Source organism: Globicephala melas, chromosome 15 (assembly GCF_963455315.2).
Source record: "Globicephala melas chromosome 15, mGloMel1.2, whole genome shotgun sequence".
Lineage (NCBI taxonomy): Eukaryota > Metazoa > Chordata > Mammalia > Artiodactyla > Delphinidae > Globicephala > Globicephala melas.
This window is the reverse complement of record NC_083328.1, coordinates 1,818,415-1,844,804: the sequence shown is the minus strand read 5'-3', so window position 1 is coordinate 1,844,804 and position 26,390 is coordinate 1,818,415. Positions and strand designations below refer to the sequence as shown.

General features: G+C 49.6%; 1 protein-coding gene and 1 long non-coding RNA gene across 8 annotated transcripts; one reads left to right on the top strand and one right to left on the bottom strand.

Moving 5' to 3' along the window:
- Window positions 1-9: 9 nt before the first annotated feature.
- BRAT1 (BRCA1 associated ATM activator 1) lies at window positions 10-24,320 on the bottom strand. Of its 7 annotated transcripts, none has more exons than XR_009558902.1 (17): window positions 24,065-24,320; window positions 23,285-23,472; window positions 23,060-23,202; window positions 19,384-19,538; window positions 17,240-17,387; window positions 16,365-16,737; window positions 15,973-16,086; window positions 14,821-14,912; window positions 13,996-14,114; window positions 13,735-13,921; window positions 13,434-13,507; window positions 12,278-12,380; window positions 12,059-12,157; window positions 11,704-11,879; window positions 10,557-11,380; window positions 840-918; window positions 10-567 (listed from the first exon to the last, which is right to left on the bottom strand). XR_009558902.1 is itself a non-coding variant. In XM_060284234.1 (15 exons), exons 3-15 carry the CDS (start codon window positions 23,184-23,186, stop codon window positions 10,682-10,684), a joined length of 2,466 nt encoding a protein of 821 aa, XP_060140217.1. In that variant the 5' UTR covers window positions 23,187-23,202; window positions 23,285-23,472; window positions 24,065-24,320; the 3' UTR covers window positions 5,744-10,681. The 7 variants fall into 7 exon arrangements, 5 of the variants coding, with proteins under 5 accessions (XP_060140217.1, XP_060140219.1, XP_060140218.1 ...); XR_009558903.1 differs by having other exon boundaries at window positions 10,876-11,380; XM_060284234.1 differs by lacking the exons at window positions 10-567; window positions 840-918 and having other exon boundaries at window positions 5,744-11,380.
- LOC115850538 (uncharacterized) lies at window positions 24,094-26,317 on the top strand. Its single transcript, XR_009558904.1, has 2 exons — window positions 24,094-24,287; window positions 25,463-26,317. It is a non-coding gene; the product is annotated as an uncharacterized lncRNA (long non-coding RNA).
- Window positions 26,318-26,390: the final 73 nt, after the last annotated feature.

Genomic DNA, 26,390 nt, shown 5'->3' with positions numbered 1-26,390 from the left:
AGCTGAGCACCTGCTCCGGCCCCTCTTGCTCCAGCACTGCTTCCCCTCTGGGGGCAAAGATGCCGCTGCTGGGAGCGGGGAGAGCGCACACTTGGAAAAGAACCAGCTTGGACCCGACCCTCAGGACAGCTGCTCCAGCAAACTGGGACCCGCCCTGACAGGGCAGTCATGGCCACTGAACAGACGAGAAGCTCCAGCTCACACCTGGCTCTGGCTCCAGCCCCTTGACATCTCCAGCCACACCCCCTACCAAGGCGACAGCTGCCAGCACAGCCTGGGGGAAGACATGACTCTTGCCCACTTCAGCTCCAGCTCTCCCAGCAAAGCCAACGGGCACATGCAGACCGTACAGGGACGCTCCCACACGGGGACATGCCTTAAAGACTGGGATAGGTAACTGCTTCACCTAATTTCAAAGACATAAAAAACTAAGCAAAATGAGAAGACAGAGGAATGTGTTTGAAATGAAAGAACAAGAAAAAAACTAAAATAACAACTAATCAAACAGAGACAAATAACTTACCAGATAAAGAGTTCAAAGCATTAGTGATAAGAATGTTAACTGATCTGGGGAAAAAAATAAATGAATGCAGTTAAAATTTTAACAAGAAACCAGAAAATAGAAAAAGAAAACAGTCAGAACTGAAGAATACTATAAAGAAAATGAAAAACACACACAGAAGGAATTAATAGCAGACTAGGTGATAACAGAAGAATGCATAAATGATGTGAAAGATAGAATAATGGAAATCACCCAATCAGAACAGCAAAAAGAAAAACACATTAAAAAAAAAAAAGAGAACAGTTTAAGGGACCTTTGGGACATCAAACATACTAACATTTGCATTAAAGGAGTCCCAGAAGGAGACTTGAGTTGAAAATGTATTTGATGAAATTATGGCTGAAATCTTCCTGAACCTGAAAAAGGAAACAGATATCCAGGTACAGGAATCACAGAGAGTCCCAAACAAGATGAACCCAAAGAAACCCACACCAAGACATATCGTAATTAAAATGGTAAAAGTTAAAGAAAGAATTCTAAAGGCAGCAAGAGAAAAAAAAAGTCACACACAAGGGAATCCCTATAAGGCTATCAGCTGATTTTTCTGCAGAAACTTTGAAAAGCCAGAAGGGAGTGAAAGAGAAGTAAAGAACTCAGAAAAGCAAAAGCTAAGAGTTCATCAATACTAAACCAACCCCCCCAAAATGTTAAAGGGTCTTTTCTACGTGGAAAAGAAAAGGTTACAACAAGAAGAATCTATAGGAAGAAAAAATCCTACTAGTAAAGGCAAATACATAGAAAAGGCTGTGGATCAACCAATTAAATAAGATAGTATGAAGAGGGGACTTCCCTGGTTGGGAGTCTGCCTGCCAATGCAGGGGACACAGGTTCGATCCCTGGTCCAGGAAGATCCCACATGCTGCGGAGCAACTAAGCCTGTGTGCCACAACTGCTGAGCCTGCGCTCTAGAACCCATGAGCCACAACTACTGAGCCCGTGTGCCACGGCTGCTGAGGCCTGTGCACCTAGGGCCCGTGCTCCTCAACAAGAGAATCCACCACAATGAGAGGCCCACGCACCGCAACGAGGAGTGGTCCCTGCTCACCGCAACTAGAGAGAGCCTGCGCACAGCAGCAAGGACCCAACGCAGCCATAAATAAATAAACAAATAAGTTTATAAAAAGGATAGTATGAAGATTAAAAACAAAAAAATTATAAAATCAACTATAACTACAGTAAACAGTTAAGGAATAAACATGAAGATGTAAAATATGACATCAAAAACATAAAACGTGGGGGAGAAGAGTGAAAAACAGATCTTTTAGAATGTGTTTGAACTTAAATGACTATCATTTTAAAACAAGTAGATAACGTTATAGGTCAACATATATGAATACCATGGTAACCACAAATCAAAACCTACAATATATACACAAAAACGACAAAGAAAGGAACACAAACATACCACCAAAGAAAATCATCAAACCACAAGGGAAGCTACTAAGAGAAGAAGAACAGAACAGAGAACAACTACAAAAACAACCAGAGAACAAGTAACAAAATAGTAATAAGTACATACCTACCAATAATCACTTTAAATGTCAATGGACTAAATGCTCCAATCAAAAGACTTAGGGTAGCTGACTGGATTTAAAAAAAGACCCTTCTATACGCTGCTCATGAGAGACTCATTTCAGAGTTAAAAATACACACAGACTGAAAGTGAGGGGATGGAAAAAGATATTTCACACAAATGGAAATGACAAGAAAATTAGGGTAGCAATACTTATATCAGACAAAATAGACTTTAAAACAAAGTCTATAACAAAAGACAAAGAAGGGCATTATATAATGTTAAAGGGATCACTACCAGAATAGGATATAACATTTGTTAACATATATGCACCTAAGTATATAATGCAACTACTAACAGACATAAAAGGAGAAATTGACAATAATATAATAACAGTAGTGGACTTTAATACCCACTGACATTAATGGACAGTCATCCATACAAAACAATCAATAAGGACACAGTGGTCTTCAATGACACATCAGTTGGACTTAATAGATATCTACAGACATTCCATCCAAAAACAGAAGAATATACATTCTTTTCAAGTGCACATGGAATGTTCTCCAGCCTAGATCACATCCTAGGCCACAAAAAAAGTTTCAACAAATTTAAGAGGATAGAAACTATATCAAGCACTTTTTTCCCAGTCACAATGGTAAGAAAACAGAAATCAGTTACAGGAAGAAAAATGGGAAAAACACAAACACGTGGGGACTAAACAATACGCTACTAAAAAACCTATGGGTCAATGAAGAAATCACAGAAAATCAGAAAATATCTCGAGACAAATGAAAATAAAAACACAAATGTAAGCAGTTCTAAGAGGGAAGTTTATAGTGGTACAGGCTATATCAAGAAATAAGAAAAATATCAAGTAAACAAGCTAACCTACCATCTAAAGAAATTTAAAAAGAAGCACAAAGCCCAAAGTCAGCAGGAGGGAAATAATAAGGATCAGAGAGAAAATAAATACAACAGAGATTTTTAAAATAAATAGAAAAGATCAATGAAACCCACAACTGTTTTTTTAAAAAGATAAACAAAATTGATAAGCCTTTAGCCAGGCTCATGAAGAAAAAAAGAGAAGACCCAAATAACAAAATAAGAAATGAAAGAGGGGAAGTAACAACCGGTATCACAGAGATACAAAGATGCGTAAGAGAATAAGAACAGTTATATGTCAACAACTTAGACAACCTAGGAAAAAAAAGGATAAATTTCTAGAAACATACAGTCTTCCAAGACTGAATCAGGAAGAAACAGACCACATGAACAAACCAATCACTAGTAATGAAACTGAATTTGTAATTGAAAACAAAAACAAAAACAAAAAACTCTCAGCAAACAAAAGTCCAGGACTGGACAGCTTCAGAAGGGAATCCTACCAAACATATAAAGAAGAGCTAATAACTATCCTTTTCAAACTATTCCAAAAGATTGAAGAGGAGGAAACACTCTCAAATTCATTCTATGAGGCCACCATTACCCTGATAACAAAACCAAAGACACTACCAAGAAAAGAAAGAAGGAAGGGAGGAAGGGAGGGAGGGAGGGAGGGAGGGAGGGAGGGAGGGAGGGAGAGAGGGAGAGAGAGAGAGAGGGAGGGAGGGAGGGAGGAAAAAAGAAAATCTCTGAAGAGTATAGATGCAAAAATCCTCAACAAAATATTAGCAAACCAAATTCAACAATATATATATAAAAAGGATCATACACCATGATCAAGTAGGATTTATTCCAGGGGTTCAAGGATGGTTCAATACCTGCAAATCAACCAATGTGATACACCACATTAACAAAAGGAACGATAAAATTCACATAATCATTTCAATAGATGCAGAAAAAGCACTTAACAAAATTCAACACCAATTAATCAAACTATCATAAAAGTTGGTATAGAGGGAACATATCTCAACATAATAAAGGGCATTTATGACAAAACCACAGTTAACATCATATTCAACAGAGAAAAGCCGAAAGCTTTTCCTCTAAAATCAGGAACAAGACAAGGATGCCCACTCTTGCCATTTCTATTTAACATAGTATTAGAAGTCCTAGCTGAACCAAACAGAAAAGAAATGGAAAGATATCCCATGTTCGCGGATTAGAATAATTATTATTGTTAAAATGTCCATATTACCCAAAGCAGTCTACAGATTTAATGCAATTCCTATCAAAATACACATTACATTTCTAACAGAAATAGACCAAATAATCCTAAAATTAATATGAAAGCACAAAAGACCCTGAATAGCCAACATTATCTTGAGAAAAAAGAACAAAGCTGGAGGTCTCACACTCCCTGACTTCAGACTATACTACAAAGCTACAGTAATTAAAACAGTATGGTACTGACACAAAAATAGACATGTATACCAATGAAACAGAACAGAGTCCAGAAATGGTCGATTAATCTACAACAGAATAGAGAAGCCATGCATTTATAGTCAATTAATCTACAACAAAGGAGGCAAGAATGTACAATGGAAAAAGGGGTGGGATAGGGAGGGTGGGAGGGAGGGAGACGCAAGAGGGAAGAGATATGGGAACATATGTATACGTATAACTGATTCACTTTGTTATAAAGCAGAAACTAACACACCATTGTAAAGCAATTATACCCCAATAAAGATGTTAAAAAAAAAAAAAGAAAGAAAAAGACAATCTCTTCAATAAGCAGTGCTGGGAAAGCTGGACAGCTACATGTAAAAGAATTAAATTATTACATTTTCTCACATCATATACATAAACTGAAGATGGATTAAAAACCTAAATGTAAGACCACAAACCGTAAAACTCCTTGAAGAAAACATAGGCAGAACACTCTTTGACATAAATCATAGTTTTTTGGGGGTTTTTTTTTGGATCTCCTAAAGCAAAGGAAACAAAAGTAAAAATAACCAAATGGGACTTAATAAACTTACAAGCTTTTGCACAGCAAAGAAAACCACTGACAAAGCAAAAAGACAACCTACTGAACGGGAGAAAATATTTGCAAATGATATAACCGATAAGGGGTTAATATCCAAAATGTATAAGCAACTCATGCAACTCAACAACCAAAAAAACAAATAACCCAATTAAAAAATGGGTGGAAGTCCTGAAGAGACTTTTTTTTCCAAAGAAGATATACAGATGGCCAACAGGCACATGAAAAGATGCTCAACATTGCTAATCAAAGAGATGCAAATCACAACCACAATGAAATACCACCTCACACCTGTCAAAATGGCTGCCGTCAAGAAATCTACAAATGATAAACGTTGGCAAGGATGTGGAAAAAGGGAGACCTTGTGCACTGTTGGTGGGAACATAAATTGGTGCAGCCACTACGGAGAACATTACGGAGGTTTCTTAAAAAACTAAAAATAAAACTACCCTATGGTATGGCAAGTCCACTCGAGTATATTATCTAGAAAAAATGAAAACACTAATTTGAAAAGATACATGCACCCCAATGTTCATAGCAGCACTATTTACAATAACTAAGATGTGACAGCAACCCAAGTGTCCATCAATAGATGAATGGATAAGTACACACACACACACACACACACACACACACACAGGAATATGACTCGGCCATAAAAAAGAATATTTGTCCATTTGCAGCAACATGGATAGACTTGGAAGGTTTTAAGCTTAAATAAGTCAGACAAAGACAGATATTATATGTTATCACTTATATGTGGAATCTGAAAAATGTAACAAATGGATATAACAAAACACTCATAGATATAGAGAATAAACTAGTGGTTACCAGTGGGGAGAGGGAAGGAGGGAGGGGCAAAATAGGGGTAGGGCATTAAGAGGTATAAACTACTATATAAAATAAATAATCTACAAGGATATATTATACAGCACAGGGATTATAGCCAGTATTTTATAATAACTTTAAATAGAGTATAACATATAAAAATATTCAATCATTATGTTGTACATCTGAAACTAATATTATATATCAACTATACTTCAAAAAGCAAAAATAATAAACTGAAAATCTGAAGAGTTATGCTCTCAGGGTACTAATGACTCAGAATTAAACCTGCCCCCTCCATCCTGCTCCAAATCTCAGGGAACCGTAGGTAAGACTGACTTGGTGCTAAGAGAAGCAAAATCAAAATGCAACAAAGTTCCTGAGAAGTCAGAGCTACAGATCTGCCCTTTCACTGATCTGAGACCCAGGGATGTGTAAGCTGGTTGGGCAGAGAACTCCAAGCAGTGAATTTGGAATGATGGGGGCCCCTTCACCCTAGGCTTCCAAGAATCCCCACATATAAGTTTTTGAAGCCAGTGATCACCACACATTTAAAGATGACCAAGAACATGTGAAAACAACAAGCCACGAGCAGACACGTGTGGCCTTTGTGTCCTGGAACTGGGTGCACTGTGGCAAACCCCGGCTGGTCGGTCCCATGCACTTGGCCCTACTGCATTCCTGAGTCCTTCGTAGTCAGGCATGGCCAAATGACTGAAGTCTGGGCCAAAGAATGTAGGTGATAACAACTGTGCAACTTCTGGGCCTCACCCATAAAAACCTCTATCTGAACCTCCATAGTCTTCTCTCATTCCTGGATGCCTGGCCTGGGCCCAAACTCTACGGGAATCTTAGGAACCATGGGTTGATGATGAGAAGGCACCAGAATGAAGGGACCTGGGTCCCCATTTCACCACCTGGGGGAAAGCTGCCCAATGGAGAAACACCTACAGTGCACTACTCTGTGGTTAGTGAATAAACCTGCATTAGTTTAAGCCATGAAATTTTAAGGTTTGTTTGATAAGCAGCTAGTGTTACTGTAATACAGACATGGGTTATAAAACAACGGAGCTTCTTAGGTTTGAAGAAGTCAAAGGTAAGCTTGAAAATATCGGCACAGAACAGGAAGCTAAAGTGTTAACAAATGTTTAAAAGCACAAACACAACATACAAAAATCAAAAGACGGAAAATAGTGGAGAGATTAAAAGATGTGGAGAGAACAATGAGATCGCAGATGTATAGATTTCTATTCTAGGAGAGAAGGAGAAGGGGGTGGTGCTAGAGAGAGAACCTGGATCAGAGAAAAGCACTTTGAAAGCATAGCGGCTGAGAATTTGCCAGAACTGGTGAAAAACACCAATCCAGATTCAAGAATCCCAAGAATAAATTTAAAAATTCTCACCTATCCATGGTAGTAAAATTACAGAAAAACCAAAGACAATGGGAAACTTCAGAACATCCACTGAAAAGATAGGCTCCCTCCAAGAACAGCAGTTAGACTGACAGTGACCTCTTGGCCGCAACAATGGAAGCCAGGGCATGGTGGAATGCACTCAGTGTATTTCAGTGTGTTGGAAGGAAACAGACACTAACTTAGAATTTATGCTCAATATATTCAAGTATGACAGTGAAGACAGTTTTAGACAAACCAAAACACATACTTTTATCACCAGGCTCTCCTGTTACGCTTGTTAAAAATGAAGGTTCAGGACTTCCCTGGTGGCACAGTGGTTAAGAATCCGCCTGCCAATGCAGGGTACACGGGTTCGATCCCTGGTCCAGGAAGATCCCACATGCTGTGGAGCAGCTAAGCCCGTACACCACAACTACTGAACCTGCACTTTAGAGCCTGCAAGCCACAACCACTGAGCCTATGTGCCACAACTACTGAAGCCCATGCACCTAGAACCCATGCTCCACAACAAGCCACCGCAATGAGAAGCCCACACACCACTACGAAGAGTAGCCCCGGCGCACCACAACTAGAGAAAGCCCACGTGCAGCAATGAAGACCCAATGCAGTCAAAAATAAACTTTTTTTTAAAATGCAGCTTCACGGGCCCCACTGTGGACCTCCTGCTTCAGAAACTCAGATAGAGGGCCCAGAAATCTAAGCACTGCCAAGCGATTTACAGTCACACGCTGGCGATTTTCCAGGGTAGGGACTAAGGTAGGGCTTTGCAGGAGACTGTGCTGGAGATGTCAGGTGCCCAGCCTGAAGGGTCTTGTGTGCCAGCCTGTTGCCAATGGGGAGACACAGTAGGGTCTAGGCAGGGGAGTGAGAATAACCAGGTTTGGACAGATCGCTTCAGCCAGAGAGGGTAAGAGTAGAGGAAGGGAAGGCTGCTGGAAGGAGGCCCTTTGAGAAGTGACTTCAGGAATCCACTAGAGAAGCAGTGGACGCAGCTTAGTGTTGTCACACGTGCAGGGTCCTTGTCCTATCCCAGTGCAGCTGACCCACTGGCACTAGACATGCAGGTCCAGGGCTCAGAGAAGTCTGACAGGAGTCCTAACCTGTCGGTGTGAGGGTTGTGTGTGAAGCCAGGGAACTGAATTAACTCACTCAGAGGAGGTGGGCAGAGCAGGAAGAGAAAAGGCCGATCCACACAACCTTGGGAACAGCAGTTAAGGGAGGGGAAGGACTAAAGGAAGAAGCTAACACCTTCTTGTTGACTATCTTCTTTGTGAAAGTCACAATGTCAGGCATTTTATTCACCATGTCTCAGTCAGTTCTCAACAGCTTGGGGAGGTCCATCCCCATTTCATAGACAAGGCCAGGCGAGTGGAATTAAATGACCTGCCCAAGGACAGAGCAGCCTGTAAGTGGTGAAGCCAGGGTTTGACCAGGTAGGTCCGTCTGATGGGCGTTTGCCTTAGTGAAGGAGTGAGAAGACAGACCTGCTAGGCCTGCACCAAGAATGCAAATTCTGCCCGAGACAACACCAGCTGCTTTCCACAGGGCACAGCATCTCCCAGGAACAGGTCCCCTGCTGTCCACACACACCTCTCCCTGCAAGAAGTTTCTATGACACAGCAAAGGACATGGGTCTTTCCAGAGGCTGTGGGGTCACCTCTCAGCCCAACCTAAAACCTGAGGATAGTAAGGGGTTTTGCCAAATGCCTTTCCTGCAGCTGATACGACTGTGCTTTTTCCTGCTTTACCCTGTTGATGGGATGGATCGCTCTGATTTTCAAATGCTGAACCAGCCTTGCATACATGAAGTAGACCCCACTTGATCTTGGTGTATAATTCTTTTTATACATTGTTGGATGCAATCTGCTAATATTTTGTTAAGGACTTCTGTATCTATGATGAGAGATACTGGTTCCTAGTTTTCTTGGATATTTGTCTGGTTTTGGTATTAGGGTAATGCTGGCCTCATAGAATGAGTTAGGAAGTATTCCCTCTGCTCTATCTTCTGGAAAACTGTAGAGGACTGGTATAATTTCTTCCTTAAATGTTTTGTAGAATGCACTAGTGAAGCCACCTGGGCCTCATGCTTTGTTTTAGAAGGTTGTTAATTATGGACTCAATTTAACACATACAGGCCTACTCAGATCATCTATTTCTTGTATCAGTTTGGCAGACTATCTTTCAAAGAATTAGTCCATCTCAGGTAGGTTATCAAATTTGTGGGCACAGAGTTGCTCCGTGTTCCTTTATTATCCTTTCAATTATCATGGGATCTGCAGTGATGTCCCCTTTTATTTCTGGTACTAGTAATTTGTGTCTTCCCTTTTTTTTCTTAGCCTAGCTAGGGGCCTATTGACTTTATTGATCTGTTCAAAAACCAGTTTTTGGTTTACTTGATTTCCTCTATTGATTTCCTGTTTTCAATTTCATTGATTTCTGCTCTAGTTTTTCTTATTTCTTTTCTTGTGCTTACTTTGGGTTGAATTTGCTCTTTTTCCAGTTTCCTAAGGTGGAAGCTTAGTTTATTGATTTTAGACGTTTCTTCTTTTCTCATATACGCATTCCATGCTATAAACATCCCTCTGAGCACTGCTTCTGCTGCATCCCACAAATTTTGGTAAGTTGTGATTTCATTTTCATTCAGTTAAAAATATTTTAAAGTTTCTCTTGAGAGTTCTTCTTTGACTGTGCTGGGTGCTTTAGAACACTGACACACTTACCTCTGGGAGGCAAAGAGTAAAATTCCCATTTTACAGATGGGGAACAGGTCAACCCAGGGTCGCATGGCTGGGAAATGGCAGAGCTTGGGCTGGTGTACCGTCTGTTTGGTCCCCTGAGGACCAGCCCAGAGCTGAACTCCCCTGATGTTACCACTGGCGACCCTACGTGCCTGGTGAGTTGAAATGGTGAGCTCTGAACCGTTACAAAGTCAAGCTGATCCTGGAGGTTCAGAGACTGAAAACCTGGCTTGGTTAGACCTGGGGTCACTACCGTTAGGGACCAGGGACCAAGGCCAGACACTCTCTAGCCTGAGCTGCTTGCTCTCTGACCTTGGGTGCCCCTGGGGCACGGTGGGATCCAAGCAGAGGAACCACCCCTCCATGCCAAGGAAGCACGTGGCCACTGTGCAGAGGGTCCCCCCCAGATGTTTCTCCAGCCCCCACCAGGCCTGGGGCCTACCCTTGGGCAGTCTTAGGACACTGTGCTGACCCAGTGGCACCATCAAATCACACTTATTTTGAGTAGAAAATAAGCCACTTCTTCAGCAATACATCAAAATGTGGGGCTCTTTGAGCTTGCTGGGCTCACCTAGTCCTGGCTTCCCCGGAGGGTCCCTTGTGCAGCCAGGCCAGACTAGAGCCCTCAGGATGGCAGGGCCCAAGGAAGGGACGTGGTGCAGCAGCAGGGTCCTGGGGAGGTTGCCACTAGGCTGGTCAGTAGCAGTCGGCCTCGTTCTCCCCAAGGACGCCCACGGCAGCCAGCATGTCCTGCAAGAGTGACTGGGGGCTCTTCTCCACATGGTCACTGCTCTCAGCCAGAGTGTCCCGAAGGCCCTCCAGGTCTACAGACCTCAGCAGAGCTACGACGGCCCCGGGCTCCAGGTACCCCAGGGGCTGACCCTGCTCACCTGCCTGCCACCTCTGCAGGGTGGCCTCCACAGAGGCCACGTTGGGACTGTCCCCCGCCTCCTGCGGGCTGCCACAGGGAGCAGCCTTGGCCCTCAGGAACAGGAGAAGATCACAGGACTTCTGGGCCACAGGTCGGTCACAGTCAAACAAGGCACGGAAGGCAAACTCAAAGAGCTGCACACGGCAGAGCACCTGCAGGGCCTGGGCCAGCACACCAGGTGGGGCTGTCTCGGGCAGGGCCACGGCATAGGGACAGTGGGAGCCGCGCTGACCCAGCAACTGCTCCAGGAACACCAGTGCCAGCTCGAGGCCCTGGGCCCGCACCTCCCAGTCCAAGTCCCTGCTCGCCGCCTGGAGCGCTCCAGCCACAAACCGCTCCGCGTCTTCAGCTACATCAGCGTGGCCATCCCTCAGCCACTCAGTGAAGACCTGCATGACGGCCCTCCGGGGGAAGCCCTCCGAGTCTGTGGAGAGGATGTGCAGAAGCTCCACGAGCAGGCTCTCCTGGAGGACAGAGTGGGAAGAGGGTGGAGGGACCAGGGAAGTCGAGTTCCCGCTGACGGGCTCGGGGTGCAGCAGGGAGAACCCCCATGAGGACCCCCTGCCATGCTCGGCTTCCTTCAGGCGATGTGCCCTTCAGCCCCCCATCTGCCCACCGTCAAACAGGGGTGGCCGTGCCCAAGAGACAGGGCTTCCAGGAAGTGGAGCTGGAGATTCAGGGGACACGCCCGACCCTGAATGCCACCCCTGGACGGCAGACCCACTCCACCCTGGCATCAGGACAGCAGCCAGGTGGGCGCACGGCCACAGGACCCACTGCCTCCTACCTGCTGAGCCCCTGGGCACTCAGGGCCGGCAGGGGTGGCACACAGCCCCCAGCTAGACAACTGCCCTGTGGCGGTCACTGCGCTCGCGCGGACGTAACTCTCAGGGTCTCGCAGAAGCTGCTTGGTGAGCTCAGGCACCTCTGAAGCAAGGAGCGCTTGTCTGAAGCCGGCCTGCCCTGGGGGTCCAAGAAGCCACAACCAGCTATGACCGAAAGCTGAGTCCACAGCCTCTCCTCCCTCCCCAAAGGCAGCCTAGGTAGTCCGAGTTCCCAACTACCTGGGGACAACGGTGTGCCAAGGCCAGGCCAGCCCTCCCACAGGGACCCCAGGCCCCGGCGCCGCACCCTGCACTCACCTCCCCAGTGTCTGGTCATTTGGGTCAGGAACTCGAGGCCTGAGTCCCTTACCTCCCAGCAGGGGCTGCACAGGCGCTTCTGTAGCACAGGAAGCAGCTCTGGGGCAGGAGGAACGGTTCAGAGGGCCCGGGCCATGTCCACCCTGCCTCCCACCCAGCCCCCAGTCGCCTCCATCCCTGCTCCTCCCTCAGTTCACCCCTGGGAGGGGCTGGGATCACCTCTGAGGAACAGCTGGGTGTGGGGGTCCAGGTCGCAGCAGTCGGGGGTCTTGGGTGAGCTCAGGAGCCACCTGAGTGTGGCCTGGAAGGCCTTCTTCAGAACCTGGAGTGGGAAGAGTGGGGCTGCAGGGCCAGGAGGGGTGAGCTGGCCCACCTGCCCCCGTCCCCGCCCTGGGGTATAAGATGGGGACGGGATACATGGGGACAGGGAACACCGGACTTCATTTTTACGAGGCAGAAGCCTCTGGAAGTGGCCGACTGGCATCCAAGACTAGAGAGAGAGGAGGAGAGGCCAGCTCTTGTCAGGAAGCCCCACTACCGGGGAAATGAAACTTCTGCACCAAAACAGCAGGAACTACCCACGGCACCTTTTCCTGAAAGCCCCGGAATCTGCCAGGCTTATCATCCAATCTCCCCACTGCCTGCTCAGTACATATGCTATTCCTGCACCCCCAGAGCATGACTCAACCCCAGGGCTACGAGAACGGGGAGATTTGCAGGAAACCTCAATGAGAGTTGGGACCCCAAGCGTAAGGCCCACCTGGTTCTAGTTTACATCTCTCATGGAGAATTCCTTGTAAGACTGGATCCTCTCCCTGCTTTCCATGGCCCGGCGACCCCTCACTCAATCTCCACCGATGCCAGGCCCTGGGCCGAACCCTGTGCAGCTGCCTGCCCCTTGAAACTCACTTTAAGAAGCAATTCTGGGGACTTCCCTGGTGGCGCAATGGTTAAGAATCCGCCTGCCAATGCAGGGGGCACGGGTTCGGGCCCTGGTCCAGGAAGATCCCACATGCCGCGGAGCAACTAAGCCCGTGCGTCACAGCTATTGAGCCTGTGCTCTAGAGTCCGCGACCCACAACTACTGAGCCTGCGAGCCACAACTGCTGAAGCCCACTGCACCTAGAGCCCGTGCTCCACAACAAGAGAAGCCACTGCAATGAAAAGCCCGTGCACCGCAACGAAGAGTAGCCCCTGCTCGCCACAAGCACAGAAAGCCCGCGTGCAGCAACAGCCAATATTTTAAAATTAATTATTTAAAAAAAAAAAAAAAAGAGGCAATTCTGGCCCCAGAGAGGCCTGCAGGGGTGCCCTGCCTCTGCCTTCCTCCCCCTCCCCTTCCCTCCACCCTCCACCCTGCACCCTGTGCGTGTACCATGGAGCTGGACTCAGGGCTCACGAGGTACTCCAGGAGGACGGAAAACACCTGCGTCACCAACTCTTGAGGGCCTGAGACAGACGTGGATGGCTGAAGCACCCAACCTCCTACCCTGGGGCCTCCCCAGCCCACAAGTATGGCAACCCAAGGAAAACAGGGGACAGAACCCATCGGTCAGCTGAATCCCAGCCCCTGCCCCAGAGGAGACATGCAGAGGACAGCAGTCTTGGGATCTCTCTGAGCAGCTGTGGGGCTCGCCCAACACCCGAGCTGTGCAAGAGAAAACATTCTCACTTACCGGTCCCCTGAGACAGCGCCCCCAGGAAATCCAGGGCAGCTCGCTGGACCCGGCCACAGCCCACCAGGATCGCACAGAGACGGCTGCCCACATCGGAGGGGGGGGCCGCTGAGCCACTGCAGAGCCGCAGTATTGTCACCGCAGCCCCAAGCAGGGGCGCCTGCGGCCAGGGCGAGGGGCGCTGGGGCTGGGGGAGGACGGAAGGTCAATGCAGGCCACAAGTCCCACTGCCAGTGTGGACCTGGGCCGGGCCTTACCTACCAGCGGCTGCAGCAGCCCCAGGTGGGCCAGAGCACAGCACAGGAGACCCACACAGGCCGACTTGGAGGAGAGGAGCGTGTCCACCGTCATCGAGTTGCCTGCGGCCCCCTCCAGCAAGCCTAGAGGGCGACCAGAAACAGCCCCTGGTTAGCGGGCACCTCCTGTGTGGCCACTGCAGGCCTTGCCGCTGGTCACTGCTTCATACCAGAGACCAGGCCCGGAGGTTCCGAGCAGGTGGCTCATCCAGGGTGGCGTCCAGCCGGCCGGAGCTGAGGTCTGGACCTGTCTGCAGGGCTCTCAAGCAGTCCCACTCTCCCTGCAGCCCATGCCTGGGCCGGTTTCCGCTGGTCAGAGGCCCATCTCTACGCTCAACATGGGGCTCCGAGGCAAAGCTGGCCCCCCTTCTCTAATCCTCACCCCATCGTGCGGCTGAAGCAAGACAAGCCGCAGCGAGGAAACTCACTCTCCCATCACAGAACTGACCTTCTGGGAGGACGAGTGCCAAGCCCGTGTGCCTGCTCTGGGTCAGGAACCATCCACGTGGCCCAGGCCCCCGGTAACCACCACCAACTGCCGGGTCAGCTACTCTGGGGGCCACTCCAGCTGATGCCCACAGGGGGCAATGCTGCCCTATGAACTCCCAGGCAGGGACGTGAGCAGCGGTCACACCTGTGACGGCAGCCTACACCACAGCCACCTTCACTCTTAGGTGGGGTGGCAAGCCAGGTGTCCCGCTGCCCATCAGCCTGCCCTGGCCCCAAGGACATTCTCAGGACCCCAGGGTCCTGCCTTCCTGCACCTGCCCACCCTTCCCAAGCAGCCTACCTGGGGGTCCAGGGGCCTGAGCAGCAGCTTCCAGGACACAGGCCAGGGGCTGGAGGAGGATGCCAAAGGCCTGGGTCCTCAGCGCCTGTGGACTGAGGACAGAGGACACGGTGAGGGCTGTCCCCGCCCTCAGGCAAGCTGGCTACCCTCCTAATATCCCCAGCAAGTCTGGGCCAAAGGGGTCAGTGCTGGGGATCTGGACACCCCCTTGAGAAACAGCCTCCCTGTAAGCACTGTGACCAGCACTCACACCACTGGCAGGGGACTCGAAGGAGCTGCGAGAGCACCACCCAGGCCCCAGGAAGAGCCTGGGGAAGGCCTGGCCACACCCACTCCGATGGGCGGTACCTGCTCAGGGCCAAAGGGATGGGATGCCCCAGCTCCTGGAAGTACTCCCAATGCTGAGATATCCTTTCCTACGTTCCAGAACATGGTCTCGCCTCTCGCCGACGTGCTTGGGCCCAGGGTGCTTGGGAGGCCAAGCTGGTACAGAGCTCTCCCTCCAAGCCAGCTGCCCAATCCTTCCCTCTTCCTTAGGACCACTCCCTCTCTCTGAACATCTGGAGACCCTGGAGCCCAGAGCCAGGCTTGCATCGTAACCCCAGCGCCCTGTGCCCACTTTCACCCCAGACCTGGGCCAACAAGACCGGCTCTAGTCCGCCTGAAACCCTGGAATGATTTCTCTTCCTTCCCACCTCTCCAGACCCCACACCCCCTTCCTGGTAGGGCGCATATCTCTCTCCCTCTGGGAATCTGTCCTGTCACTCCTGTCTACTGGGTCCCCCTCCACCATCCCACAGCCCCTAGTACGCCCCCCCACAGTGGCACGCACACAGGGTGGCCCAGGATCCACAAGGTGAGGCCACTGGGGAGGTGGCAGAAGGCAGCTGAGCAGATCCTGAGTATGAACCCAGCCCTGCTCTGAGCAGGGCTGCTCCAAGATCTCTTTTATCTTTGGGGAGCCTGTGAATAAAGCTATTCCACCACTAAAAACTGTAGAAGCCGGAGCCTGTGCCAACACCTTGCTGATAACCACGGACGGCCCGGCCACGCCCCGGCCAGCTGCCTCTGACCGATCTCTGGTTTCAGGAGCTCCCCTGAAGCTCCCTGACCTCTCTGCCCGCCTCACACAACATGAACCCCAATCCTTACCAGTCCTGCAGTTTCAGGATCCCCAAAGCCAGAGGCCCTGCCTGTGTGGGGCTCAAGTGGCTCAGTGTCTGGGCCAAAGTCTCCCACAGGCCACGGTAAGAGCTCGGCGCAGAACTGCAGAGAGGAGCCCAGGAAGAGAACGTCATTCCCCCGTCCAGCCCACACCGTGCCCAGCGGGCCGCCGTGGCCTGGGCTGGGTGTGCCGGCTGAGACGGAAGGCCTTTCCCAGGTGTGCGGGCTTCCAGACCCCCTCTGGTGTCCCCTCTACTCGAGGCAGCGCTCTCGGGCAGCCAGGGAGATGTGGCCCAGATGTGATGGCTGCCCCAAGACTTCCCGAAGAAAACAAGCCCCACCTCCTGCCCACCCCACCAGCTGCGCCCTGGGGGCCTGACCGGGCCACGCTGAGGAGGAGATCCACGAGCGAGTGTGAGGCTGGGACAGGGTCTTTCTCGAGCAGGCGGGCCACGAGGGGGCTCAGCCGCACCCAAAGGCCTTGCGTCCAAAGGCCGTGGCAGTGCCCGAACGCAGTGGTCAGGACACTCAGGGCCTGTGTGACCTGCGGGACGGCTGTGGAGCACAGGGAGTCTTCGATGTGACCCACGATCTTCTGGGCACATGCTGGCCAGTCACAAGCCTGCGGACTGCGGTGGCCCTCGGCTGGGCCCCGCATCGCCAAGTCCAGAATGTGCACCAGGAGCTGCCCAGCTGCCGAGGCCACAAACAGGCTGGGATCTCCCTGCAGGGAGAAGATGGTGTCAACTGCACCTGGGGGGCGGGGAGGGACAACGGGTGGGGAGAGAAACAGGGTTCAGCTGGAACAGAGTCCATGGTGACAGCAGAGACGCTGAAACCACTGAGCAGCTTCAACCACTGGACTTCAGACCCTCATGGACAGAACTCAGAAACCACCCAATGCGGAGGCACTGTCAGAGGCCCAGCCTCCCCGCTACTCAGAGGCAATGGAATCAGAATGGAGGGTTCACAGGGCGAGGGGCTTTAGAACCCTGGCCACTTGGGATTCTTCTCGTCAGTTTCAAAGCCACCCCAACTGCTGGCTCTCACCTACAAGCCACAGGACACCGTACACCCTTGAGGGGCCTCCAACCCTTGGTTACCCCAAATGTTCCTCACAACAGCCCTACGATACCACAGCCACTTTCATGTTCAGAGGAAGAGACCCAGCAAGGTGCAGTGATTTCCCAGGAGTCGCAGAGCATCAGGCACGGCAAGGGCAGAGGCGGAAGGCAGGGCAGACGGGGGCACTCACCACAGGCGGCGAGGAAGCGCAGGGCGCTAGGATGCTGTGCCAGGGTGCGCAGGCCCTGGATCCAGCCGCTGCGCACAGCGGGGGCCGTCCAGGCCGCTCCTCCGAGGGGGCCCACCTCCCCAAAGAGCATGGGCAGCAGCTCCCCCTGCTGGGAAGCAGAGAAGGAAGTGGGGACCTGAGCAAGCTCCCAGGGGACCCCACATCAGAGACGGCTTTTCTATCCTTCACAGCTGGTCGAAGCGCTTCTTTGGGGGAATTTCTCGTGAGCGGCCGACAAAGAGCCTGTGAGAGGTGGCAGGTGGCCACCAGAGCAGGCCGATGGCAGCCACAGCACTGCCAACTGTGTCTTCCAGGGGACAGAATTTCGGAAGGGAGAACTGGGTTTTACATAAAGCCTCATCAACCCTGTCATAGAAACCCTTCCCCCAAACAGCCCACCAACTGCAACACCAACGGTCCCCCTCTGACCGTGACATGCTGCGCTCAAGGACCCCAAAGGTCTCCACGGCCTACTGAGCTCTTGTGCTTGGCACTTGGGGCCCTCCAGGGCAGCTGCCCTCCTCCAGGTGTCCCCTACCCTGGATCCCCCAGCACACACCCCCCATACACCTGCTCAAACCCCTTACAACCCGGCTGCAAGACCACTGCCCCTACGAAGCTGATCACCCCGCCCCGTCAGCAGGCAGTGGCTAACTCCCCGCTCAATCCCCACCTGCTCGTGGACGTCCATAGGACAATAACGCATTGTCCTGATCTGCTGCCACGTGCACAAGGCTCTTGTTCACTACAGGGTGCCAATGAGTGGGAAACTCGGGGGCTGCCTCTTACCAACGGAGCCCCTCACTGGTGTAGCTACTAGCTCTGAGCCTTGTCTATCTTGACAATAAAATGCTGGTCCCCACCCTCAAGTCATCTCAGACTCCAGCGTAAGGGACCACGGGGCCTCGGAGACACACTTCCAATCGCTCAAGGATGACTCTAACTCCGCAGTGGCCTCGAGGCCTTGAGGGGTGTTGCTGGAGGCGGCGGCTCACAGGGCAGGCCCTCTGTGGGATCTCGCATCACCGAAATGCGCCCCCAGAGCTGCAGCCTCTCCCTGGGGGCAGCTCGCAGCCAACGGGAAGGTACAAAGGCTCAGCCCCCCACCTCAGGTAGTCTGTCCACATGTCCGCTGCCCAGGCACCGTCTGCTGGTGAGCATCCGGCTGCTGAAGGGCCCTTAGGGCTACCAGACCCCCTGGGAGGCTGTGAAGGGCCAGGTGAAAAGGGAACAGGAGCCCAAGCCAGTGCCACGGGCCCAGGACAGAAAGCAACCTTCCACTGCGACTCAGAGCCCGAACCTGCCCGTGTCCCTCGTCCCCACGTGCAGGGGGCCGACCACCAGACTGAAGGGCAGTCAGTGGCCTTCTAAGCCCCTAGAGCCATGGGCAACCTTGGGAAGGAAGAGGAGGCCGTGGAGAAGTAGAGACGGGAACTGGGAAGTACTCAGGAAGTCAATGAGGTCGGGGAAGGCCCTCTGATTGGGGCTGAGGCTTTACTTTCAGAGCAACAGGTGGTGTAACAGAGCATTGGAGCAGTGCGACTCTTCAGGGTCTAGTGTGAGCTCTGCCAGCTCCGTGGGGTTCTTATACTGAGCCTTCACTGTCTCCTAATCCAGGAGACAGATGAAGACTCCTGACCTGCTTACTGGCTAGGGCGCCCAGGATAACATGAATGTGATTTTGCAAACTGAGGTGTTCTACCAACTGCAAAGCACCAGAGGTATGGGTGGATTATCACACATGAAGTCATTTCCTAAAACACCCTTCCGTGTGGAACATCCTGGGAAGCCTGTCCCGCAGCGAGCTGGTGTGGGCTGGGTCCCTGGAGCCTGCACTGCTGAACTGAGGAACACCCATGAAGGGCAGCGCCAGGGCAGAGAGCCAGCCCCAGCTCTGCCGTATTTTAAAATGTTCACCGTTCACCCCAACATCATTCCTGGTCGGTTCTTCAAAGGAGAACTATACTCAGGAATAAAAACCTTGCGGTACACGTCAAGACGCGGGGCAAAACAAGCTTCAGAGACTCAGGGGTCATGACGGCCACCAGTGCTTTGTGTACCTGCAGGAGAAGGTGGGTCACTCAGGTGGGAGGACCCAGGCTCACCTGAAGATACTGGAAGCAGTTTTCCTGGGCTGCAAATATCCCTGCGAGGCGGAGTGAGAAGGAGAGGATTCTGGAACTTAGGTCCTGGGATTTCAGCACGTGGAACAGCAGCTCTACCAGGCAGGGATTTTCCTGTAGTAACAGGAGACTGGACTCTGGAGACAGGCCCAGCCGGGAAGCATGTTACCAGGGGCAGAGCGCATGCCTCCCTAAGGGACCATTCTTCTGGCAACCCCCCGATTCCCTTTCTCTCAGGCTATTAGACTCAGCAGTCCAACCGGGAGGAAATCGTTGCAACAACTGCCACAAAGGATCCATAACTTTAATTCAATGAGGGGGACAAAACAGAAAGCCAATACCTTAACAACAGGCAAGGGGCTGGGACAGAATATACAAGTGGCCAGCAAACCACGAAAGATATTCTGCCTTGCTGATTACGAAAAAGAAATGCAAATTAAAGCAGAGGACAATTTTCACCTCCAACAGATACTTTTCTCTTAAACTGAGAATACGAAAGCGAGAAGCACAATGGAACAGGCATTCTTTTCCAGATGTGGCATCCAAAACGTCTATAGGCAACTGCTCTGTCATTCCAAAGCACTGACGGGGTGGGGGAGGCGAAGGGGGAGGAAACCTGGGGCAACACTGGGAGGGCTAACACTGGGAGGGCTTCCACTGCGAGGCCCTTGTGAAAGGACAATGAGGCACAGTAAGGAGGGAAAAACAGGGTGAAGGAGAGAGAAGCAAGAATCAAAGAAACCAAAAACATGTGGGCAAACCTAAAAAAGCACTGACTTTAAAAATTAAGTAATTTTGAAGGAGTTTAAAACAAAACAGAATCAAAATACCAGACAACAAAACACGGAAGACTGGACTCAGCTGGAGTTAAAGTGCCCGAGGCTCCGTGTGTGGTTGGCGCAGAAGACAGATTCTAACTGACTTTCAACTTTTACAATCCAGTTTGCACGTAAGACTAACCCCTAAAAACATAAGTGGAATGCTTCAAAACTTCACTTCAAAACCAGAAAGACTGAAAAAACAAAAGCTTTATTAATCCAATGGCGGGGCAGAAAAGGAGATAAAAGGCATAACAACAAGGCATGGAAAAAATATTTTAAATGCAAAAGAATATAATAAAAATAGGTTCAAATATAACAGTAAACTCAACAAATGAAACAAATGAAACTGTCCATTAGAATAAAGACCTGTGCAGATTAGATCAAGAACCAAAGGCTAGCCTCACACTGTGTGTAAGAAACAATGAAGCGTGACAACACAGAAGGCCAGATCTGTAAAGGCTGAAAAGATACAGTTGGCAAATCCTAATTTTTAAAAAGCTGCTGCAGAAAGAGTAATATCAGACAAAACTGACTTTAAAGGAAAAAGCTCTGTCAGAGCTTTAGAAAGAAAGTCATTGCTCCAACAGCCAAACCCTGGAAAATGTAACAGTCTAAGACTGTACATACCTAACCTAACTTCAAAATATACAAAGGGGGAAAAAAGACAGAATTTCAAACAGAAATTGTTGAATCCACCATCTTAGTTTAAAATTTTCACATATCTCTCAAAAACAATTAAGCAAACAAATTAGCAAGAACATCACAGGTTTTAACAACGTAAACTTGAACTAAGGAACAAGTATGGAGACTATATTCTTTTCATCATGTAGAACACTGAGGAAAATACATACAGGCTTGGGGAGGAGGGAAGAGGTTAACTGCTAATGGACAGCAGGTTTCTTCTAAGGGGATGAAAATGTTGCAAAATTAACCTTTGGATGGTGGCAAAACTGTGTGAATTTACTAAAAACCACTGAATTACACACTTTAAATAGATCAATTTCATGATATGTAAATCATATCTCAAATAAAGCTATTTAAAAATAATTTTTAATAGAGTTACCGTATGATCCAGCAATCCCATTCCTGGGCACATATCTGGAGAAAACCATAATTCGAAAAGATACATGCACCCCAAAATTCATTGCAGCACTATTTACAACATCCAAGACATGGAAGCCACCTAAGTGTCCAGTGACAGATATGGATAAAGATGTGGGGTGTGTGTGTGTGTGTGTGTGTGTGTGTGTGTGTAGAATGGACTATCACTCAGCCATAAAAAAGGATGAAATAATGCCATTTGCAGCAACATGGATGAACCTAGAGATTATCATACTAAGTGAAGTAAGTCAGACAAAGACAGATATCATGTTACTTGTATGTGGAATCTAAAAAAAAAAATGATACAAATTAACTTATTTACAAAATAGAAACAGACTCACAGACACAGAAAACAAACTTATGGTTACTAAAGGGGAAGGGGGGGTATAAATTAGGAGTTTAGGATTAGCAGATACGAACTACTATATATAAAATAAACAACAAGGTTCTACTGTATAGCACAGGGAGTTAGAGTCAATATCTTGTAATAAACTATAATGGAAAAGACTCTGAAAGTGTATGTGTGTATATATACACAAAAAAAACAAATGGCTTTGCTGTACACCAGAAACTAACACAACACTGTAAATCAGCTATACTTCAATTAAAAAGATTTTTTTTTAATTTAACTACTAGGTCACGATTGAGGACTCTATAAATACCAAAAAATAATATCCTATAGAGAAATCTATAGAACATGTGCAAAAATGGTCTGTGTACTACGCCACGATAAAAGCCTCAACAGATATAAAAGAATCAAAATCAAATACTTTCTAACTCTAACCAAATAAATTAGAAATCAGTAATAAAAAGACTGAAAAAAACCCCATGTCATGAATCTAAAGATACCCTTTTACATATTGATGATTTGTGGATAAAGAAATATTATAATGAAAAGTATGAAATATTTGGAAGTAAATCACAACAAAAGCACCACATAGTAAGACTTGCAGGGTGCAGCTACAGTGATACCTGCAGAGACATGTGTAGCCTTAAATGCATCTATTAGAAAACAAGACAGACCTAGATATTCAACTCAAAAGAGGGTAAAAGAACAGGATAAACCAAAGAAACAAACAGCAGAAACTTGTGACATATAATCCCCACGAAAACAATCATCAGACAAACATTTACATGGGCGGATTTACGTACAAAGAAAGCCATTATGTCGTTATTTATAATAATGACACGTTAGAAACACAGACATCTAACAACAGTGGACTAATTGTACAATTAACGTCCATTCACAGAGCAAACTGACATACAGTCAATAAAATCAACGTGTCAGTGGGGAAACACGCACTAGGACAGTAAGAGAGAAAAAGCAAGATATGTTATATTTACGGTGTGACTCATTTTTATAAGAAAAGTACAGAATTATGATGTGTTAAGAAAAAAGGCTGGAAAGAAAAAAATGTTCGGAGTGGTTTAATCTTCCTCTTTACTCCTCTGTGCTGTTCAAGTTTCATTTAAAGAATATGTATTACTTACATAATCAGAAAGAAAACCCGATTTCTTAATACAAAAAAAAAACAAGGTAAGTTTGTCCCGTGGCCTCGGCAGCCACCTAGCGTGGCCTGAATACCGGGCGGCCTGCAGCTCAAGCTCTCCTGATCACCCCCTTAGGTTCAGCCTGCCGCGTCCCCAAAGCCAGGGGGAATCTCTAAGGATGAAGGAAGGACACCGGATAGACAGTCCTTCCCGAGGACAGGGGAGCCCGGCACCCTCACCCTTACCTGCTTCGGTTACCGCTGTAAACCAGTCCAGCAGCTTCTCCAAACAAGTGTCATCTGCCACAGGCTGCCCGGGGTCTGCCAGGACGGCACAGAGCGCAGGGAGGAGCCGGGAGCACTCTGGGTCCATGACGAGGCTGGGGCTCCTGCAAAGGCACTGTCAGGGCCAGACCCCGCCTGCCCTAGCCACGGGCATCCCCACGCCCGCCCAGGCCCCAGAACTGTCACCTCAGCCCAGGTGACCACAGTCTTCAGACGGAAGCTGCAAGTCGCCAGGATGGACGTAAAGCCTCAGCTCAGGTGGGACCGGAGGCTGTCAAGAGCAAGCAGAGCCCTCCATCCTGGCGGTGGAGATGGAGGGGAATCTACAGCACAGCATGAGGCCTGAGCAGCTCAAAGTCGGCCAGCCTGGGACCCTGGTGGGAGGGGAGAACGAAGGGAGCACGAAGCCGAGCGAGGCTGCGGGCGGGCCAGAGGGAGGGCGTGTGCGCGCTCTGGGGCCGGCCACGTGCAGGAGGCAGAGCGGCTCAGGACGAGTTGTAAGTGGCTCAGTCCAGACTGGCGGTGTGTGTCTGTCCCTCCCAGGGTCAGTGTGAAAACCCTGCAGCAGCAGTGTGCGGGGCGCGGGGGCGGGAACCACTGCCGGTTCCTCCCGCGGCGGCAACTGGACCTGCGTGTCCGGCCTGGGAAGGGTCCAGGGAGCCCGTCGGTCCTGTGCTCAGGTAGGGCTCTTGCAGGGGGGTGGGGTGGCCAGTGACTCTGTGTGCCGGGTCAGGAGCAGGCCTGCCTGGGCTGGGCCGTCTGTCTGTCCATCCCTGGCCAGGCTAAGGCCTTGCGCAAGGCGCCCTCCCTGTGGACCCCGCTGAGGACGCCAGGCCGGCGGCCGCGGTGGTGCCGGGGCCCAGCCCGGGCCACGCACGCGGCCCCCAGGCTGCTCTCCGGCCCCGAACCCCGACCCCGCGGGGCCCGCCACAGCGACCGCGACCCCTTCCCTGGCGCGCGCCTCACCCGCTTCACGTCCGTCACCGCTGCAGGCCCCGCCCCGTACCGTGCGACCTGCCGGGCTTGGAGGGGGCGAGGACGGGAACGGCGGGCGTGGGGAACCGTGAAATCGCCCTGGAGGTGACTCCGAGAGCCCAGAGGGCCCAGGCTCGGGGAACGAGCTCAGGCTGAGAAGGACAAGCCGCCGCCGAACGAATCCACTCACCCACCCCCAGCGGGACGCTCACAGGTACGTGCTCGAGGATCCGGCAAGCTTTGCGCCCGGAAGGCAGGGCTTTCGGCGGAAGGGGCGTGGCTATGTGTGAAGGGGCGTGGCCTCGCCGGCCAAAGGGCCACATGTCTGGGCGGGCAAGCGAAGCAAAGCGCCAGCTGCGTAGTAGACAGATCTTCCTCTGCTCGGAATGGGGTTTCATCCCGTTTGTAAGTCCAAAAAGCATTTAATGCCCCTAAGCCACCCAACATCATAGCTTAGCGTAACCTACCTAAAACTTGCTCAGAACAATTCCATTAGCCTACAGTTGGGCAAAATCATCTAACTCAAAGCCTATTTTATAATAAACCGTTGAATATGTCATGTAATTGATGGAATACTGTACTGAAAGTGAAAAACAGGATGGTTGTCTGGGTACAGAATGGCTGTAAGTGGATGGTTTTTTACCCTTGTGATTGCGTGGTTGTCTGGGAGCTGCGGCTCGCCGCCGCAGCCCAGCGTCATGAGAAAGGATCCTACCTACCGCATATCGGCAGCATGGGAGAAGATCAAAATTCCAAATTTGAAGTACGGTTTCTACTGAATATGTATTGCTTTTGCAGCACTGTAAAGTCAAAACACTGTAAGTGGAAGCATGGAAATTCTGGAACCGTCTATAACTAAGAGAAAGTAAGTGAAACAACAGATGCAGGAGGGGCAGGGGATTTGCGGAGCCCCAGGAGAGGAGCAAGAGATACTGGCGCATAGGTAGGTTAGATCCTGAAAGCACTTGTCTGCCACGTGAACAATACCCCGAGGAAGCAGATGGAAGTTAAGAAGGTGAGAGGCCTGGTAAGATTCACCTTTTATACACAACTCTGGTGGCAGCTCAGAGGAGAGCATGTGGTTTCTTTTAGGATCCATCAGGGAAGGTGTAAATAGGGAACCAGAACTTGGGGTACAGACTGTACCTGACACCACTCCGGAAACAGGGCTTCACAGAGCAGAGGAGCGCCAATGAGTGAAGGGGATAATTTCAGAACAAATAAAATTGTGCCATTTAAAATACCACTCAAGTAATTGGACCAGCGGCAAAGCGTTACCTGGTAGCTTGTTTTTTTGAGGTGCTCACCATGTGCCAGGCACCATGCTGAATTTTAGCTGTTTTCTCCTTTAGTGCCCACAAAAGCCCTGAAACTGTTTCTACTTTGCAGACAAGGAGACGATGGTGAAACTACTAAACCTGAGCTCCTGAGCACTAACCAGCTTGTGGGGAGACAGCGTCCGACCACCGTGTGGCTCACCCCCTTTGTTGTACAGATGAGGAGACCGAAGAAACGAGGGTCATGGACTCATAATAATTGGTGGTGTTAGAATTCGAACAGTAATAACCTGCCAGGCATTCCTCCTGCTACACCACGCTACCCTGTGTGGAGACTCATTCATTTGTTCACCTCATAACGGTGTACTAACACTGTCACACTGCGCTCACTCTGGAACCGGCAACTGCACTAAGCAGTTTAGAGATACTGACTCATTTGATCCTCACCACAACGCTTTTCTCCAATTTCTATTTGAGGACACAGGCACAGAGAAGTTATGACTTGCCGGGCACCAAATACCTATTGGAACAGACCCTGTTCCAAAGGAGAGAGATACAGCCGTGAACAAAACACAGCCCTGCCCCAGAGAGCTTACATGCTAGACATGGGAAGTTCCTGTAGATCATAAAGGCCAGGGGGCTGGAAAAATAAAGCAGGGCAGGGGGACAGAGTAGATGCCCTTGGAGGTCTGTATGAAAAGAAAGGGCAAGTTATACTTGCTAATAATTTAAATAAACTTTGCAGCCCAACTCGCCTAAAGATCTTCATGATGCACACTGAATACATACAGTGAGTGCAAACTCTTATTTTTTATTGTCCTGTGGCTACATCAGAACCCTTGAGCCTAAGGTACCGAGATCAGGAAGATGGTTTTCCGAATGCCAGGCGTTCAGAGCTGGCAGACTGTGGACACCGCAGAAGCCCCTTGTCCCTTTCATCGTTAACCTAATAAATATTAATATCCGGCTCTGGTGACTAGTGCACAGGTTCACATTGCAGCCTCGGCGGTGGCTGGACTGTTCCAGCTCCGCCCCGCTCT

Coding starts and splice junctions, on each gene's coding strand:
- BRAT1 (XM_060284234.1), bottom strand. CDS start 23,186: ATGGACCCAGAGTGCTCCCGGCTCCTCCCTGCGCTCTGTGCCGTCCTG. Junction 14,913..15,972: donor ATCCTGAAACTGCAGGACTG/GTAAGGATTGGG, acceptor CTCTGTCCTCAG/TCCACAGGCGCTGAGGACCC. Junction 14,115..14,820: donor TCAGGCCCCTGGACCCCCAG/GTAGGCTGCTTG, acceptor GTCGCCCTCTAG/GCTTGCTGGAGGGGGCCGCA.